This window comes from Pelophylax lessonae (genome assembly GCF_965119305.1).
Source record: "Pelophylax lessonae genome assembly, chromosome: 1".
NCBI classification, from domain to species: Eukaryota; Metazoa; Chordata; class Amphibia; order Anura; family Ranidae; genus Pelophylax; species Pelophylax lessonae.
The window spans coordinates 254,205,767-254,224,888 of record NC_138768.1 but is presented as its reverse complement, the minus strand read 5'-3'; the positions used below and the strand labels follow the sequence as shown (position 1 = coordinate 254,224,888).

At 47.7% G+C, this 19,122-nt stretch overlaps 1 protein-coding gene across 7 annotated transcripts in view; it reads right to left on the bottom strand.

Moving 5' to 3' along the window:
* Positions 1-826: 826 nt before the first annotated feature.
* Positions 827-19,122, bottom strand: part of LOC309562087 (E1A-binding protein p400-like) — a 512,144-nt gene continuing 493,848 nt past the window's right edge. For 2 of the 7 annotated variants that reach the window (XM_082266206.1, XM_082266210.1), the window contains 3 exons: positions 15,707-15,901; positions 2,136-2,213; positions 827-1,881 (listed from right to left, as the gene is read on the bottom strand). In XM_082266206.1, the coding sequence (XP_082122332.1) occupies positions 1,606-1,881; positions 2,136-2,213; positions 15,707-15,901 (549 nt within the window). In that variant the 3' untranslated portion in view covers positions 827-1,605. The remainder of the gene's footprint in view (positions 1,882-2,135; positions 2,214-15,706; positions 15,902-19,122) is intronic. The other 5 variants (XM_082266208.1, XM_082266212.1, XM_082266207.1 and 2 more) reach the window with 3 other exon arrangements.

Here is a 19,122-nt window from a genome sequence, read left to right as displayed (position 1 = left end):
AAGATGACATTTTTTTTTTTTCAGCTTGCCTTTAGTTAAAATAAGGATAATTCAGAGAAAAAATTAAAGCAAGATGCCATTGCGACAGGAGAATTTATGTTATAATGCAGACCTGAATCACAGCAGGAGTATGTCCCCCTTCTCCTCTACTGTCAAGGAAAGGCCATTATAATAGTAGGGACAGGTTTTCTAATCTAATGACAGTTCAGTCCTCAAAAATCTGGCCATAGTTCAAAATGCTGCCGATTCAGCAGTGACCGGCCATGATGCAAACCATCTATGGGAAGGCGATTGTACCCAAGTCGATCCATTGATCCTCTAGGTTATTATCAGCAATGTGGATTTTTACATGTCATTATTGCCAGTGATTATATCCACTAGCTATAGTAACTGTGTTCTCCCGACAGGGACAGCTCTTCTCCCCCCCCCCCCCCTCCGCTGGGAGAACACAATAGCTCCACGGGAGGGATTACGCCACCAACAATGACTGTTTTGATGGGGGACCCATGATAAATGCTTAGTGGGCCCCGCTCAGCTTAACAAGGTCCGATGAATTAGATGCTGCTGACTAATGAGGATGCAGGCTAGGGAAAGGTTCTCCAGATCAAAAGCACACTGCAGAAGTAGGAAGAGATAGCCCAGCCATTTCCTGGCCCGAGTGGTTAGCAGGTAAAAGCAGCCTCAGCACGATTCATCGAGCTAAGGCTGCTTTTATCTGATTACCACTCGGGCCAGGTGAGGTATGTGGGAGCTGTGTTATCTCTTACTACTTCTACATTGTGTTGATGGGGAAATCAAGCAATTTTGTTTCTTGCAACCCGCGGTTGCAGGAAAGTAAATTGCATCATCCATGGCTGGTTTAAGCCAGTGCTGGCAACACTCTCCCCCCTATCTGCTGACATAAACTTTGTATTCTTGGTAGAGCTATGCCTTTGAGACAGAATAGGAAGTGATACAATCCCAATTTTCTCAGTTGTCACTGGAACAGGTGACCCCACTGGTTACTACACAGATGTATCAGTAGCAGCAATGAAATCTGGAGTTGAGGAACAACTTAAATTTACCACACTGCACAGACAATGCTTTATGATACAATGTAAACACGCACTCAGATGAAAGAAGTGGGAGATGAATCTTCCGTGTTATTACAATGTTCCACTTTGTGTACCTTCCCTTTTTAAATTCTATAGCAATATACCCCAACACTAAGCTAAAAACAAGATAAAACACTCTGACAAATGACAGTATGAAAAGTAAAAATCTAAGCTTAAATCCTTCACAAATGCCTTGGTGCAAAATGTATAAGTGAAACAGAAATCCACAAAGAGGAGATCCACAATGGCACAGTATTTTTCTTCCCATATCAGTAACGTCTCTTTGAAATAAAACAGTCCATGACAACGTCTGTGGGACCTTCATATCCCTTTCTTCATATCCCTTTTCTTCACATTTACAAAAAAGTCACTATTTTTTTTCTTTAGATAAATGAAACACTTTGTCAGACATGGCAGACAACATTTATAGAAGTTCTTAGAGGTGCTAATTTAGAGGGTGCAACACATTTTGGAGATGCTTCCTAAATTTCTCCACTTCCCACATGGTTTCTTAGCTGGGCTTTGTAGGAGCCTTGATCCGGACAGTAGAAGCTCTGACTTGAAGCTTTGCTTGCTGGTTTTGCCCATCTGCTGTCCCTGTGGATGCTGGGCTCTGATTGGATGGGGCTTGGAGCTGTGGTGAAGCCGCTGTTGCCGTCACAGCCTGCTGCTGTTGGAGGAGTTTCTGCTGAACCACCTGGGCTGCAGCTGACCCAGCAGGCAATACTTGAACCTGCTGCTGGCCTGCTGCTGTCGCTTGAGTCAGTGTCACAGTTTGAGGCTGGACCTGTAGTAGATAACGTGATTAATTTTAGACTTCTAATTGGTTATATATATTTACAGAGATTGTGTGCATAAGAAACAAAAAAGTGGACATCTGTGGTTTTTCCATTCCTATTTTAATAATTAGAAGATAAAGATCCTATGTTTGGCAGAATTCTGTTTGCTATATCCTCACAGTAAACTCTAATTGTTTATATGCTTCCTGAATGTGAGTGGGAAAGCACCCCAATCACAGCGGCATCTCATGTACCCACTGACCTGCTGAGAGGCTGGAACCATATGCGGGATATTTGCCACTGCTGCCTGTTGTTGGACCACCTGAGGAAGCTTTGCAACCTTGGAAAAAATAATAGGAGCAAAAAATGGAATCATCAACACTAATAACACTTAGACACAAACATTGCTTGGATCATGCTTCTCCAGAGATAACTCTGCTCAAACCACAATACCACAAGGCAAACAAGTTACAATATTTGTACTATGGTAATATCATCCAGCAGGAATACTGTATAACATACTGTATGTCCTACAGTTTTGTTACCAAGAGCTGCAGGACCAAACTGTCAACTGAAGGTTCAAAGGTAAATCTGTGCTATGTCCAAGCAAGACAAAGCAGCAGAACCAATTTTTTTTTTTTAATCAGATATTTTTTATTTTGTTTTTCAAACATTTTTTCACACAATCAAAATATTAAAACCATCCTCCAGAGCAAGACCAGATAGAAATATAGTTAGCATTGTGGTAATAACAAGAAAATATATGAAGCTCCATGTTTGACAAAATATATGATAGGAATTTCTCACAGGTATTACAGACTTAAAAGATCAAAACAGCATTTTATACAGGACAAATTATCACACCAAAAGACCAGCAAGACCATATATTGTTGGATTTGCACATTGCATTGGGTACATAAGTGTGCCTCTCAAAGGCAATACGTTTGTTCAGTTCATTTATCCACTCATCCACAAAGGCAGGTGTTGAGAAAACACATTTTAAAGCGGTGTTAAAGTCTGCCAACAGATTTTAAAAACGGTGCACCTTGAAATGTTATGTCATATTATCTTAGTAAGCACTGCCTACTAATACATTATAACAGACCTACCTGTTAAAAAGAGCCCTCCAGTGCTGTGGTGTCACTGCTCCGGCTGCTCTCAGTGATCTATTTTCATCTGGTCTTCTTTCTGGGTTCCATCTGAGCATGTGCGGCTCAGATCACATTACCGCTGACAGGCTGGGAGAGGCATTTATGAGAGAAGAGATCACTAGGGCAGTGTTTCTCAACTCCGGTCCTCAGGGCACACTAACAGGCCAGATTTTAAGTATCACCTTGGGGAGATGCAGACTAGAATACTGCAATCACTGAGCAGCAAATGATATCACCTGTGATGTTTTTCAGTTTTCTTGCAAACTTGGCCTGTTAGTGTGCCCCGAGGATCGGAGTTGAGAAACACTACACTAGGGTCTCTTCTGTTATATAAACCCTGCCTGTCAGCATTTTTTATTTAAAAGACTTCAATTCCACTTTAAGGCTAATATTTTGTGGGCAGCATCACTTTAATGACAGCACCACCTGATGCACATACTCAACTTTTATGACATTGAAAAGTACTAGGGGAAATGTTAAGTTGAATCCACATCACCACAATGTGAGGTACAACAGCATACACTAGTTAATGTTGCAGTGCTATTCATTTTAAATGGCACTCCAATGCACCCCTATAACACATATATGATTGAGAGAACCACAATACAGGATGTGAGTTGCATCAGGACCTATTTTTTCCATTTTTAATAGGCTGCGTATTACAATGTGTCTCAGCACAAGAAAGCATTTTTGGCACAATGCATTCTGGTGTGAAAAGGCCCTAACAAGTAGGGTTCCCTGTTATCTATAACTGCCCACTTGCCGACCAGGCACTGTCTATTTACTGCGGCAAAGTGACGCTATTGCGCAAAACGACGCACCTGTACAGTATTTCGTTCAATAGCCACTAGGTGGCGTGGTCACGACTGGATTGGCTAGCAGGGATGTAAATCCGCAGGTCCGGCGGACCGGCGGTATCCCCGGGAGAGGCAGAACGGCGATCTGCCTATGTAAACAAGGCAGAATGCCATTCTACAAGGGGACAAGATGGAGATCTCATGTTCCTGATAAGCAGTAATCCAGATCTCTGTCTTCCCCCAATCAATGTAACCCCCCCCCCCCCACAGTTAGTAAGAATCCTCTAGGGACACACTTAACCCTTTGATTCCCCCTTGATCACAGTGCTTTTTTTTTTAGCACTGATCACTGCATGAGTGTCACTGGACCTCAAAAGTATCAAAAGTTTAGATGTCGGATTTGTCCGCCGCAATATCACAGTCCCGCTAAAAATTGCTGATCGCTGCCATTACTACTAAAAAAAAAAAAATAAAATAAAAATTCCATAAAAATATTGTATTGTTTGTAGACGCTATAACTTTTGTGCAAACTAATCAATATACACTTATTGGGATTTTTTTTTTAACCAAAAATATGTAGCAGAATACATATTGGCCAAAATCGATGAAAAAAATTAGATTTTAAAATGTTTTAATTGGCTGTGTTTTATAGTAGAAAGTAAAAAAATTGGATTTTTGTACTTACCGTAAAATCCATTACTCTGAGTTCATTGATGGACACATCCCTTCAATCATAACTAGTGGGTTATTTTGCCTCCTCCAGGAGTAGGACTAGGCAGAACAAAAAACACCTGGCTACACCCATGGACCGTCCACAGCTGGTATATAAACGCCCTCTCTGCTCTAGGTAATCAGTTTAGTAGCAAGCAGTATTAGAACTCCATAGAGGGGTGGGTGCTGTGTCTGTTGATGTACTCAGAGAAATGGATTTTACGGTAAGTACAAAAATCCCACTTTCTCTTTCATTTATCGACGGACACAGCGCTCCATAAATCATAACTAGTGAAAGGAAAGTAAGGAAAATGAGGGGTTGGAAAAATAACCAAGGCTAAACGTAGGAGCCCTTAACCAGGACAAAGGAGCCTAAACTGGGTCACAGGAGCCCTGCCTGAAAAAATTGGATTTTTGTCTTAACGTAAAATCCTTTTCTCTGAAGTTAATTGACGGACGCAGTCTCTGTTCTTCATAACAGTAGGGTTATACTGCCCCCTACAGGAGTAGGACACTAGGCAGAAAAAAATGTTCTGGCTACACCTATGGGAAGTCCCAGGGGGTATATCCCTTCTCTCTGCTATAGGATGTCAGTTTTGTAACAAAGCAGTGTCAGAGAAAACAATACCAACCCAACTTAATAATAGAGGGGCGGGTACTGCGTCCGTCAATGAACTTCAGAGAAAAGGATTTTACGGTAAGACAAAAATCCAATTTTCTCTATCGTTCATTGACGGACGCAGTCTCTGTTCTTCATAACAGTAACAGTCCCAAAGCAGTACCATAAACCATGATGGGTAGGAACAGCAGAAAAAAATTCCCCAAGGCTGAACCACAGTCAACCAGGCAACATAGGACTCATCAGAACAACAAGATGAGACCCACCTGAAAACAACTTTAAACACCCTCAAGGGAGACTAAAACACCCTCAAATGGCCGTCTGCAAAACTTTGAGGCCAAAGGAGGCATCTGCAGATGTCATAACCCATCCACCTTATAAAACTTTGTGAAGGTATGAACAGACGACCAGGTAGCCGCCTTGCAAACCTGAGCCACAGATGCCTGATGGCGAAAGGCCCAGGAAGCACTAAGAGTCCGAGTAGAATGCGCCTTAACAGGGAAAGGAGGAACCTGACCTTTAATTGAATAAGCCTGCACAACCGTTTGTCTGATCCATCTGGAAATAATTGCAGCAGACGCAGGCAGCCCTTTCTTTGGTCCATTCGTGAGAACAAACAGCGAATCTGACTTTCGAAAAGACTCAGTAGTCGCCACCCTGATTGCCTGAACCACATCCAAAGTATGCAGTGCAAATTCCTTAGGATGTTTAGGCTTAGGACACAAGGAGGGTAACACAATGTCCTCATTTAAATGGAAACTGGAAACCACCTTCGGAAGGAAGGACGGATCCGGACGAAGCACCACTTTATCCCTGTGAACCACCAGATAGGGAGAACGACAGGACAACGCCGCCAGTTCTGACACCCTGTGCACATAAGTAATAGCCACCAAGAAGGCCACCTTTTGAGATAAGGTAAGCAGGGGAATCTCCTGAATATTTCTGGAGAACCGATAGCACTAAATTAAGGTCCCAAGCTGGCAACGGAGGTCGCACCGGAGGAGCTAAGTGTTGCACCCCTTGGATAAAGCTACGCACCAGGGAATGGGAGGCTAATTGCCTTTGGAAGAAAATTGCCAAGGCCAAAACGTAACCCTTGATAGTACTCAAGGCCAATTTTTGATCAACTCCCCATTGAAGGAAAGATCCGAGCCACAGAGTAAGAGCGAGGGGGAACCCAAAGAGACTCCCACCACGCTATATACGACTTCCCCGTACGATGATAGATCTTTCTAAAAGTCGCTTTTCTCGCTTTAAGCAGAGTGGGAATCACTGCAGCAGACAATCCCCTGCACCTGGCTTTCAACAGCCAAGCCGGCAAAGCCAGCAACTGTAAAGAAGAATGGAAGATTGGTCATTGAGACGGCAGATCCTCCCTGAGAGGAGGTCTCCAAGGAACGTCTGCGACTAGCCTGACCAAGTTGGCATACCAAGCTCGGCGAGGCCATTCCGGAGCCACAAGGATGACCGGAATCCCTTCCGCCTCGATCCTGCAAAGAAGTTTTGGCAGCAACTTGAGTGGAGGAAAGGCATACATCAGCTGATACTGACCCCACAGAGCCACCAGTGCATCTGCCAGAGGGTCCCGAGAGCGGGCCACAAACCTCTGCACTTTACTGTTGATCCGAGATGCCAATAGATCAACATCTGGAGTGCCTCAACGAAGGCACAGCTGCTGGAACACCTCCGGATGGAGAGACCATTCCCCTGGAACCAAGGTCTGCTGACTGAGGTAATCCGCCTGCCAATTTTTCACTCCTGGAATGTGAACCGCGGAGAGAGCCGGAACAAAACGTTTCGCCCACCGAAGGATGCCTGCCACCTCCGAGGCCGCAAGGACACTTCTGGTGTCCCCTTGGAGATTGATATAAGCCACAGCCGTGGCATTGTCCGATTGTATGCGCACTGGACAGCCCCAAAGGTACTCCGTCCAGTGGACTAGGCAAAGCCTGATCTCTCTCAACTCCAGAACATTGATCGGTAACCTGAATTCTTCCAGGGACCAAACTCCTTGAGCAGAAATCTTGCCAAGAACACCTCCCCACCCAGACAGACTGGCATCCGTGGTGATCATTGTCCAAAATATGGGGAAGAAAGGATTTTCCTTGTTTGAGCGTCGGGGACCGAAGCCACCATAACAGGGACCCCCTGGTCACCTGGCTCAGCTGGATCTGGTTGTTCAGGGAACTTGGATCTTTGTTCCATTTAAGAAGGACTTCCTTTTGGAGGATTCTCGTGTGAAATTGAGCGAAAGGTACCACCTCGAAGGACGACACCATCAGTGCCAGAACTCTCATAGTCCAAAGGGAGTTTTTGGAGTTTGTCTGGATGAAGAAACACCCTGGCTGAGGACGAGTCCAAAGTCAGACCCAGATAATCCAGTCTCATGGAAGAAACCACGGACGACTTCTGAAGGTTCAGAAACCACCCGAACTCTTCAAGCACTCTCGTGGTGACCTCTAAGTTTGTCACCAGCTTCGTGGGAGACTGCACGGAGAAGCAGATTGTCCAGGTAACCCAGGACCGATACCCCCCTCTGGCGTAACAACACCAGGACCGGAGCCAAAACCTTTGTGAAGACCAGAGGAGCCAAGGCGAGACCAAAGGGTAACACCACAAACTGATAGTAATTCTCTCCCATGGCAAAACGCAGAAACCGTTGATGTCTTGGACATATTGGGATGTTAGGTTGGCATCTTTGATGTTTATGAAGGCCAGGAAATCTCCCTGATGTAGGGAAGCCACCACTGTGCGAATGGATTCCATCTTGAATTTCTGAACTTGCACAAAGCAGTTCAGTGCATTTAGGTCCAGGATTGGACGTACCTTGCCTTCCTTCCTGGGGAATGTAAGCAAGTTTGAGTAAAAGCCCTGAAAACGTTCCAAAGACGGAACCGGAACTATTACTCCTTGTTGTAAATGGTCCAGTACTGCCCCAAAGAGATCCCGTAAGCAATCTGGGGACAGCCGCATATTGGAGGGGAAGAACCTGACCGGAGGGACGGATCGAAACTTGATCTTGTAACCCGACTGAATGACCTAGTGTACCCACTTGTCTTGTATCCGGGATAGCCACAGGTCTGGAAACCGGCAAAGACGTCCCCCCCACCCCAGATACGGGTGAGGGCGCACCTTCAGGCCGAAGGGGTCTTATCCGCAGGTCTGGAGAAACCGGACTTCTGTTTTCCAGACCAGGGTCGCTTGGAGCCACCCGAGGGGGCCTTGAAAGACTTAGATCCCTTATCAATTAACCCTGAGGGACGAAAAAACGTTTTATGTGCTGAAAAGAAGGGACTCTTCCTTTCCCTTCCTTACCTTTGTTAGCCTGTGGGAGAAAGGTACTCTTTCCCCCTGTAATGTCATCAAGGGTAGACCCAAACAGGCGATCACCTTGAAAAGGTAGATCAGACAAGACCTTCTTTGAGGTCTGATCCGAAGACCAGCATTTTAACCAAAGTATACACCGCAGAAACCGTCAGTCGGGCCAATAGTGGAGCCGAATCCAGCGAGGCATCGCAAAGAAATTGCAACCCCTTAATCATTTGGTCTGTCAGCTCCGCAAAGGCAGGGGGTAGCCCTCCAGATCACGGCTTACTAACTTAGCCCATTCAGTCAAAGTTTGTGACACAAGGGCAATAGAAAACACCATTCTTAGCACAGACCAACGCCTTTTCTTGTGTGGTGGCAGAGGGAGAAGTGTCATCCTCACTATCAGAGGAGACAGGGCGTGAGGTAGTAGACCCAGCAGGGAGACCCACATCTGCGGCGGCTGAATCTGACACATCAGAAGAGGCAGGGGTAGGCGGGGGGCGTTTTTTAGCACTTTGCCCTTTAAAGTTCACCTCTACCTGGGACACAAAGGTTTCCAAGATCGCTGACAGTGCATCTATGGATGGCCTGGATCCGGAGGGCCCTGCGGCCTCCGACTGAGGGTCAGGTGGGGAAACGTGTTCTACAGAGTCCATGTCGCAGCATCCGCAGAAGAACTTGGAAAAAAAACAAACACTTTTTTTTTAAAAAACTTTCCACCGCGCTTTAGCGCCCCCAAAAGGTCAGGCACAAGCACTGAAGACCCCCAGCAGAGAGAGAGAGAGAGACCCCCAGACTCACCAACGGCACCAGAGATGCACCAGGAAGGCCCAGGTTGTCTGTAGCGATCTGAGATCAGCACTAGCTAAAAGGATGAGACTCCAAAAACATGGCCGCCAGTGATTTTCAATGGGAATGCACCGCAAAAATGGCCGCCGGGTGTACCAACATGGCCACTGATCTTTCTCAGCACATGGGTACATGGGCTACAAGACAATGGCGGCCCCTTGTGGCCTGCGGAGCTTCTGGGGACCCTCAAGGGAACCCCCCAGCCTCCTGGATGGGATCGACAGGATGGGGGCCCTGGTAGTGACAGGTAAGTCCCCCCCCCCAGCACGATCGATTGTTCAGTCGCCGGCGGCGCAGCCCCAGCCACACCGTCGGCCTAACGCCCGACCCCCGTGGGGTAGGTTCAGGCACCCAATAAATAACCCCACTAAGTGAGGGGAGGAGGGAGGGGACAGGAAGGAAAGGGGGGGGGTGCGTGATCGGACAGAGGTGAAACCCGGGGGGGTCCGACCGTCCTAAGGAAGGACCCGCGTCCACCCCAAAACCTGACAGGGGAGAGGGGGGAACAATTACTCACCATACCTGGAACAGGTGGGCACCATCTCCTGACAGAACCCCTCTCAACCAAAGTGGGGGGCTGTCGGCCAATAGGAACGCTGCGACTCGAGCCTAGACCCGGTCGTGTTTGACCTGGCGAGACGTTTAACTCGCAGGGCCAGTCCCCGTCCGGTGGGACTATGTCACGGCACCTAGCAGGGAGCTGGGTTCTGCCGGCTGGGGTGACCACTGGATCTATATATCAAGCCCGTCGCCCAGATCCGGCTTAGTTGCTTGTAGATCTCACAGGAAAAAAATCCGGAGAAAAAACTAACTTGGAACTTTTTTTCTGCCTAGTGTCCTACTCCTGTAGGGGGCAATATAACCCTATTGCTATGAAGAACATAGACTGCATCCATCAATGAGCGCTAGAGAAATAAAGGTTTAAAGAAAAATCAACCCCTCAAGAGGGAACAGCCCCTCTTAAACAGCAGCCTGCAAAACTATGCGGCCAAAAGAAGCATCCACCGATGCTAAAGTATTTACCTTATAGAATTTTGTAAAGGTATGCACAGACGACCAATTGACGCCTTGCAAACTTGCAATATTGAAGCCTGATGACGGAAGGCCCAAGAAGAACTCAGCACCCGAGTAAAATGCGCCATGACAGGGAAAGGTGGAACCTGACCTTTAATGGAATAGGCCTGAGTCACTGTCTGTCTGATACTTCTGGAGATGGTAGCTAAAGAAGCGGCCAGCCCTTTTCTTGGTCTGTTCGTAACCACAAAAAGCGAGTCTGACCTCCAAAAGGACTGCCAGATACACCCGAATCACACTAACCACATCCAAGGTATGCAAGGCAAATTCCTTGGGATGAGCCGTCTTGGGACACAAGGAAGGCAACACAGTCTCCTCATTCAAATGGTAGTCAGAGACAACTTTGGGCAGGAATAATGGACAGGAACGAAGAACCACTTTATCCCTATGGACCACTAAATAGGGACTGCGACAGGATAATGCCACCAATTCCGATACCCTGCGGGCTGAGGTAATGGCCACCAAGAATGTCACCTTCTGGGATAACGTAGGCAAAGGAATCTCCCGAATATTATCAAATGGAGGTTTCTGGAGAACCAAAAGTACTGAATTTAAATGCAATGGCAGCAAAGAGACCGTAGAGTACATGGCTAGGGGTTGCTGAAATAAGATTGCCAAAGCAGACACCTGGCCCTTGATGGTACTCAAGGCCAACTTCTGATCAAAGCCCTGTTGAAGAAGGTTTAAGATCCCAGCCACAGAAAAGGATCGAGGATGAGCACCAATCGACCCACAACCAAGAAATGTACACTTTCTATGTACAATGTTATATCTTGCTGGAAGAAGACTTCCTCGCCTTCACCATAGTAGGGATCACTGATCCAGACAAACCTCTATCCCTCAGTACCTGGCTTTCAATAGCTAAGCCATTAAAACCAGCGACTGTAAAGCAGGATGGCAGATCAGCCCTTGGGACAACTAGTCTTCTCTGAGAGGAAGCCCCCAAAGGACGTTTACAGCCACCAGGATAATTGGAAGATCCTTGCTCTTGATTCCTAGCAGAAACTGCTGAAGAAGCCTTAGCCGAGGAAGATCCTGGCATTACCATGGCCCTTGGATGCCTACGGCATCTATCAAAGGACCCCGTGACCTTGTCTCAAACTTTGGTATCCTTCTGTGGAGCCGAACCTACTAAAGGAGCTACATGTAAGACTGTGCAAACAGAACTGTCTTGAAGGTGTATACCACCAGACTCAGAACCTGTATGCAAAATGGGAGAGAGAACTATCTGTGTGACAGCAGCCGGTGAATCACGGCCTATGGTCCCTGAAGTTTGTGCAGAGGAAGGACCACCGTGGTCAGAAATAGACTCAGACCTAAGTAAATCAATTCCCTGGACAGGGATAGGGGGGACCTTAGGTTGTTCAAAGTTCAGACATCACCTGAACCTTTGCAGGAATTAAATGTGCACAAAGAGAGTCAGGACCTAAAAAAGAGCTTTGTCCCCCTTTCTGGGTACCCCCAAAAGAAACGTTTTGCGGATCTCCTTGACGCTCACCAAAGAAGTCCCCCCCCCCGCCAGAAACCAGCAAAGATGTCCCCCCCCCATTCCAATAATGGGTGAGGGCAGACCTTCATGCTGAAGGAGTCTTGTCTGCTGGTCAGGGGAAGCTAGCTCTAGGTTTGCCCGACCAAGGTTGCTTGGAACCTCCCGGGGAAGATTTAAAAGATCTATTTCCCTTATTCTCTGTCCCAGAAGCACAAAAGAATTTTCTATGGGCTGAGGAGGGCCTCTGTCTGCAGCGAGGCTCCTACTGTTTCCTTGACTGTGGCAGGAAGGTACTCTTCCCCCCCCCCGTGATATCCTTATTGATGTCATCCAGGGTAGCCCCAAACAAGCGATTGCCTTGATCAATGAGAGCTTTCTTGGGGGCTTGGTCTGCAGACCTATTCTTAAGCCACAGCACATGGCTAATTACCACCACTGAAACAGAAAGTTTGGACAGCACAGGAGCTGTATCCAAAGCTGCATCACAAATAAACTGCAGTCCAAGGACCAACTGGTCCACTAAATCAACATAAGCAGCGGGGACCTGCTCACCCCCCAAGCCATGGCGCAAAAGCTTGGGCCACTCAGTTAGGGTCTGAGACACCAGGGCTGAGGCAAAGACTGGCCATAATGCTGAACCAGCCATAGTAAACATGTTGCATGTCACAGGCTCCGCTTTCTTGTCAGCTGGGTCCTTAACCACTTTAGCCCCGGAGGATTTGGCTGCTCAATGACCAGACCCTATTTTTTGCGATTCGGCACTGCGTTACTTTAAGGGACAATTGCACGGTCGTGCGGCACTGTACCCAAACAAAATTGACGTCCTTTTTTCCCGCAAATAGAGCTTTCTTTTGGTGGTATTTGATCACCTGTGCGATTTTTATTTTTTGCGCTATAAACAAAAAAACATGTGATCCTATATAGCAGGATCACATAGCCTCTGTGATCACTTCAGGGGGAATGACAGACAGCTGTGTTTACATCAGCCATCTGTCCTTCTCTCTCAGCTGCGGGAGATCGCGAGTGGCCATTGGAGTCGCCGGTCACACGCACTGGCTCCGCAGCTAACGAGTGGGGGCGGCAGCACTCAGCCGGCGGCGTGCACTCGCCCCCTAGAGTCTCTTGAGCGAAAGACGCAGTATAATGTCGCTTTGCCCAGGAGCGGCTGCCTGCCGCAGTAAAACTGCGGTGGTTGGTCGTTATGTGGCTACAAGACGGGAATTCCTCTACTGGGATCATGGTTGCTTTAATCAACCTGGAAACAGGAGGGTCCACTGGTGGACTAGCCCACTTTTTGACTGCTCAAAAGGGTAACGTACAGCAAAATGTTTGGGGACCACAAAGGGTAAATTTGGTTGTTCCCATTCCTTACAGGAAAACCTGTCAAAATAAGGCACATAAGGAAAAACTTTTGGAGTACGATGCAACTTGTGCGTACCAAACGACACAGCCACATCCTTGGCTACATCAGCCGCATCCTCCCTCCATTTTTAAAAGCTCATGCACTGCAGTGATAAGTGCATCTACTAGTGCTTTTTCATTAGCTGCTGCGACCATGGTGGAATCATCCTCACTATCGGATGGATCAGGGGGTGTGATATTAAATCCCCCTGGACAGGCTTCATCCATGGTGGCATCAGGCTCAGAATCAGATGAGAGAGCCTGAGCAGGGTAAGGCGGGGGACGCTTCCTCCTGGGCCTTTGCCCACACGCCACTTCCACCTGGGACACTGAGGACTGCAGGACCGCCGTCATTGCAACCATGGGAAGCTGGGGTTCCGAGGGACCTGCCACCTCCATGAGGGGGTCAGTGGGGGAGATGTGGCCCTGAGGCTCCATAAGGAAAGGAAGACCTTGCAGTACAAAAACGATCTTTTGGCACCACTAAAGGATCCCCTCAAGGCTCAGGGTACCTAACAGCAGAGAGAGAGATAATAGGGACCCCCAAAGACTCACCCTACCGAGAAGCGCAGAGAATTCGAACCCAGCATCATCCTGGACGCTATCCCTGTTCATATGTCACGGGCACAGGAAGAGGAAACTAAGGAGGAAGAGAAGGACTTCTGCATCCCCATGGGTCTTCAGTTGTCTCTAGCATCTCCCAGACTAAGGGAAAATGGCCCCAGTTACATTATCTGGCTTCACAAACATGGCCGCCAACGAGAGACCAGCCAGACTAAGGGGAAATGGCCACCATCAGCTACAAACACTGAAGCATGCTGCCAGCATCTCTCCTGCACCCTCTGCAATGGTGCACCCTCTGCAAGGGAAACCCCCCACTGAAGGTAGGACACATGCACTCTGCACTGGTCTCTGAACTGGGTCCACGCTGTGATATACCCACACTGCAAACAGCAGGGCATGCACCTAGGGGTCTCCTACACTGGGACCCCTCCAGACTATCAGGGCAGGACACACAATCCCATGACCATTACAGAGTGGGAATAGCGGGGGTGATCCCAGGGGTCTCTGCTGCATTCTCTGCCCTGGGACCCCCACCAGACTCTAGGTTCAGACAGGGGGGAATGGGAGTGGGGAAAGCCCAGCTCAATGAGGGATTTAAGGATAGGTGGAGGGAACCTGCAGGCAGGTCCAACCGTCCCTGGAGGTTACCCGTGTCCACCCCAAAGAAAACCACCAAAAAGGAGAGAGGGGACTGTACTTACCCTTCCATGGTGCGGGTAAAGTTCTAGAAAGAACTCCTCTCCACCGAAGTAGGGGAGCTGTCGGCCAAGGGACCGCTGCGACTCACACCCAAGCTCGGCCGTTTACAACCCTGCAAGATGTTTAACTCGCGGGCCAGCCTCTGTCCGTGAGGCTATGTCGCGGCCGACCCAGCGCGTAGCTGCGGTCTGCACGCGCCCGCTGGCTGGGCTGGGGGGACCACTGGATCTAGATTATCCAGCTCGTTGCCTAGATCGGCAGTTGATTGTAAGTCTCCCGAGAGAAAACAAAAAAGATGTAAGAAAGGAGAAAATTGCTAGGACCAAAGATCCCAGCCGGGAGCCTAGGTTCTTACTCCTGACTAGACAGATTAAAACTGATTACCTAGAGCAGAGAGGGTGGGTTATATACCAGCTGAGGACGGCCCATGGGCGTAGCCAGGTGTTTTTTATTCTGCCTAATCTTACTCCTGGAGGAGGCAATATCACCCACTAGTTATGATTTATGGAGCACTGTGTCCATCAATGAATGAAAGAGAAATATTGTTTTTATTTCAAAATTGTCACTTTTTTTGTTTAGAGCTTATAAAGGGGTTTATAGTATATAGAGGTGATGAAAAACCAATAAAAGAAAGCTCTATTTGTGGGAAAAATTACATCAATTTTATTTGGGTACATTGCCGCATGTTGCCAGTTAAAAAAACGCAGTGCCGTATGGCAAAAAATGGCCTGGTCATTAAGGGGGTAAAACCTTCCAGTCCAGAAGTGGGTAAAGTGAAGCTGTTTGTTTGTAAAGGCATCTGTGTTCTGTCCACTGCTGCTCTCCTGCATTGTATGGAAAGCCTTTGACTTCCTCCCATGTGACAAGGCTAGTGCTTGGTGATTGGCATTCCAGGCACCCAGCATTGTCACAAAAGGGCATGAAGAGAGTCTATGACCCTGTGTAAGTACAGCTTCATAACCTGACATTTACACAGGGGTTCTTACTTCACACTTGGTGGTGAACAGAGAGGTAGGGCAACAAAAGGAAGGTAAATGTGGGCAGCATGTGGGACAGCACGTGTGAGTATTTGTGTACCTAATATCACACAGAGAGAAAATGGTAGGCAGCACGGCAACTGACCATCCCAGATCAGTTGCTATCTATAGTGAAATGAAAGACAGCAGTTACCTGTACCTGAATCTGCGCCTGCACCTGCTGTGCTCCAGGTGACTTCTGAGACTGAGTAATTGGGGTGGTCAGGAACTGGGTTTTAATGGCTGACTGAGTGGTATAAGTCAACTTCTGCTGTTGAGTTGCTTGTTGTTGCTGCTGCTGCTGCTGTTGTTGCTGAGCCTGGACGGTAACTTGCTGGGCTGTTATCTGCTATAAAGAACAAAGCAATAATTGATACAATTGCATAAACCTTTCTGTTTTGCTACTGGATTTAAATGAATTTTATTGAAGTGTTAATAAAGGTAAAAAAATAGATTTTTGTCTTTCCATAAAATAATTTTCTCTGAGGTTCACTCACATGTCTTCTAGACCACGGGACTTATGTTGCTCTCTCTTCAGAAGTAGGATTTTTGGCTACGTCCCTGAGGTAGTCCCAGGGGATATACCATCACCTGCTATAGGTCTTCAGTTTGTAACAAGCAGTGTCAGAAGAATACCTAACTCATCCCAACAGAGGGGTGGGTGATGTGTCCATCAGTGAACCTCAGAGAAAAGGATTTTATGGTAAGACAAAAATCCAGTTTTCTCTTTCATTCACTGACGGACACAGCTCCATGTATTAGTAGCTGTGATTGGCCATCTGAAGCATGTGACCAAAACACAGACCCTTGGGATGTCCCAAAGCAGTGTCAACATTAGGGTGGGGAAAAACACAGCAATACTGTACATATAAATTCCCAACAAGGCTAAACATAGCCAACCAGGTAAAACAGGAGCTCAACCAGGAACAACTGGAGCTCACCACCAGGAAAAAAATACACCCTCAAGAGGCGGGAGTCTCTGCAGCCGCAGCCTACAAAACTTTGCGGCCAAAAGCAGCTCCTGCAGATGCAAGTACATCCACCTTATAAAACTTAGTGAATGTGAGTGCAGATGACCACGTAGCCGCCTTGCACACCTGAACCACTGACGCCTGATGAAAAAAGGCCCAGGAGGCACCGAGCGTCCTCGGAGAATGCGCCTTGACAGGGAAAGGAGGAACCTGACCCTTAATAGAATAGACCTGCACCACTGCCTGCCTGATCTATTTGGAAATGTTTGCAGCAGATGCGTCCTGCCCCTTACAAGGTCCATCCATAAGAACAAACAAAGAATCGGATTTCAGAAACGACTCAGTCACCGCAAGGTACACTTGAATCTCCCTGACCACATCCAAGTAATGTAAAGCAATTTCTTGATGTGGATGTTTCAGCTTAGGACATAAGGACAGTAACACAATATCTACATTCAAACGAAACTCAGAGGCCACCTTAGGATAGAACGCCTGACAGGGTCACAACACCACTTTGTCCCTATGAACCACCAGGTAAGTAAACCAACAGTACAACGCAGCCAACTCAGACACCCTACGTGCAGAAGTAATAGCGACTAAAAAGGCCACCTTCTGAAACAGAGCGAGCAGAGGGAGTTCACAAATGTTTTCAAAAGGAGGGTTTTGAAGCACCGACAGTGCCAAATTGAGATCCCACGGAGGTACCAGGGATCGCACCGGAGGAGCCAGATGGCAAACTCCCTGCACAAAAGTGTTAACCAAGGACTTCGCAGGCAATGGGCTTTGAAAAAATATGGCCAAGGCGGAAATCTGGCCCTTGATGGTGTATAAACTCCAACAGGCGAGACACAGAAAAGGAACAGGGAGAAAACCCCCGGGACTCACACCAAGTAATGTACGCCTTCCAAACTCTATGATAAACTTTTCTGAAAGTAGATTTCCTAGCTTTCAACAAAGTAGGAATCCCCGACTCTGACAGCCCTCTGTCCTTCAGCACCTGGCTTTCAAAAGCCAAGCCATTAAAGACAGCGACTGTAAAGCAGGATGGAAGATTGGTCCCTGAGACAGAAGATCTTCCCAGAGAAGAATTTTCCAAGGGACATCTGCTATCAGCCTTACCAGGCGTGCATACAAATACCAGCGAGGCCAGTCTGGTGCCACCAGAATGACTGGAATACCTTCTACCTCGATTCTGCGTAGCAGTCTTGACAGAAGTTGAATTGGAGGAAAAGCGTAAACCAGGCGATACTGACCCCAAGGGGCCACCAGGGCGTCTGCGGCATCAGCCAGAGGATCCCGAGACCTTGACATGGACCTCTGCACCTTCCTGTTGAGACGGAAGGTCAACAGGTCCACATTGTAGGTCCCGCCACCGAAGGCACAGCTGATGTAACACCTCCAGGTGAAGAGACCATTCTCCCAGATGCAGTGTCCGCCGATTGAGATAGTCCGCTTGCCAATTCTCTACCCCCCAGAATGTGCACAGCAAAGAGGGCCAGAACATATAGTTCTGCCCACCTCAAGATATCTTCCCGGGCCGCCAGGGCACTCTTTGTGCCCCCTTGATGATTGACATATGCCACTGCCATAGCATTGTCTGATTGTACCCCCACAGAGCGTCCCTGCAGACGATCTGTCCACTGAGACAGACAAAGCCTGATCCAAACTCCTGAAGAGTTTGCACAATAATGTCCAAGTCAGCTTCTATAGCCGAAGAAGACTGCACGCAGAAGCAGATCGTCCAGGTAACCAAGTACCGCGATCCCCTTCTGCCTTAGCAAGGCCAGCACTGGGGCCAAAATCTTTGTGAACACCCAAAGAGCTGAGGCAAGACCAAAGGGTAACGCCACAAATTGAAAGTGTTCCTCGCCCACGGCAAAACAAAGAAAATGCTGATGCCGGACATATATTGGAATATGAAAATAAGCGTCCATGAGATCGATAGAAGCCAGAAAATGCCCTTGATGAAGGAAAGCTACTACTGTGCGGATAAACTCCATCCGAAATTTATGAACCCGCACAAAACGGTTCAGAGTCTTGAGGTCCAAGATCGCACGAACCTTGCCTTCCTTTCTGGGAACTGTAAACAGATTTGAATAAAAACCTTGAAATCGTTCTGACTATGGAACCTGCACAATGACTCCTTGTGCTAACAGGTTCTGCACTGCCCCATAGAGGCCCTGTAGTGAATCGTGAGACAGGTGGAAGTTGGAAGGAGAGATCCTTGCCGGTGGCAAGGACCGAAATTCGATCTTGTAACCGAACCGAATCAACTTGTTGACCCATTTGTCCTGAATGAACAAGGTTCACGGTTCTGGAAAAAAGCAAATGCGTCCCACCACCCCAGACGGTGGTGAGGGCGCCCCTTCAGGCTGGGGAAGGCTTGTCTGCAGAACAGGTAGTGCCCGCTTTTGACTTACTAAAGGGTGTCTTGGAGCCTCCCACAAAGTTACAGGTGGATCCCAAACCTTTTTTCTGCGATCCAGACGGACAAAAGGGCTGTCTGTGTGCCGAGAAAAAAGGACCACGTTTATGATGAGGATCCTTACCCCTAGCAACCTGCGGAAGTAATGTACTCTTACCTCCCGTAAGGCCCTTA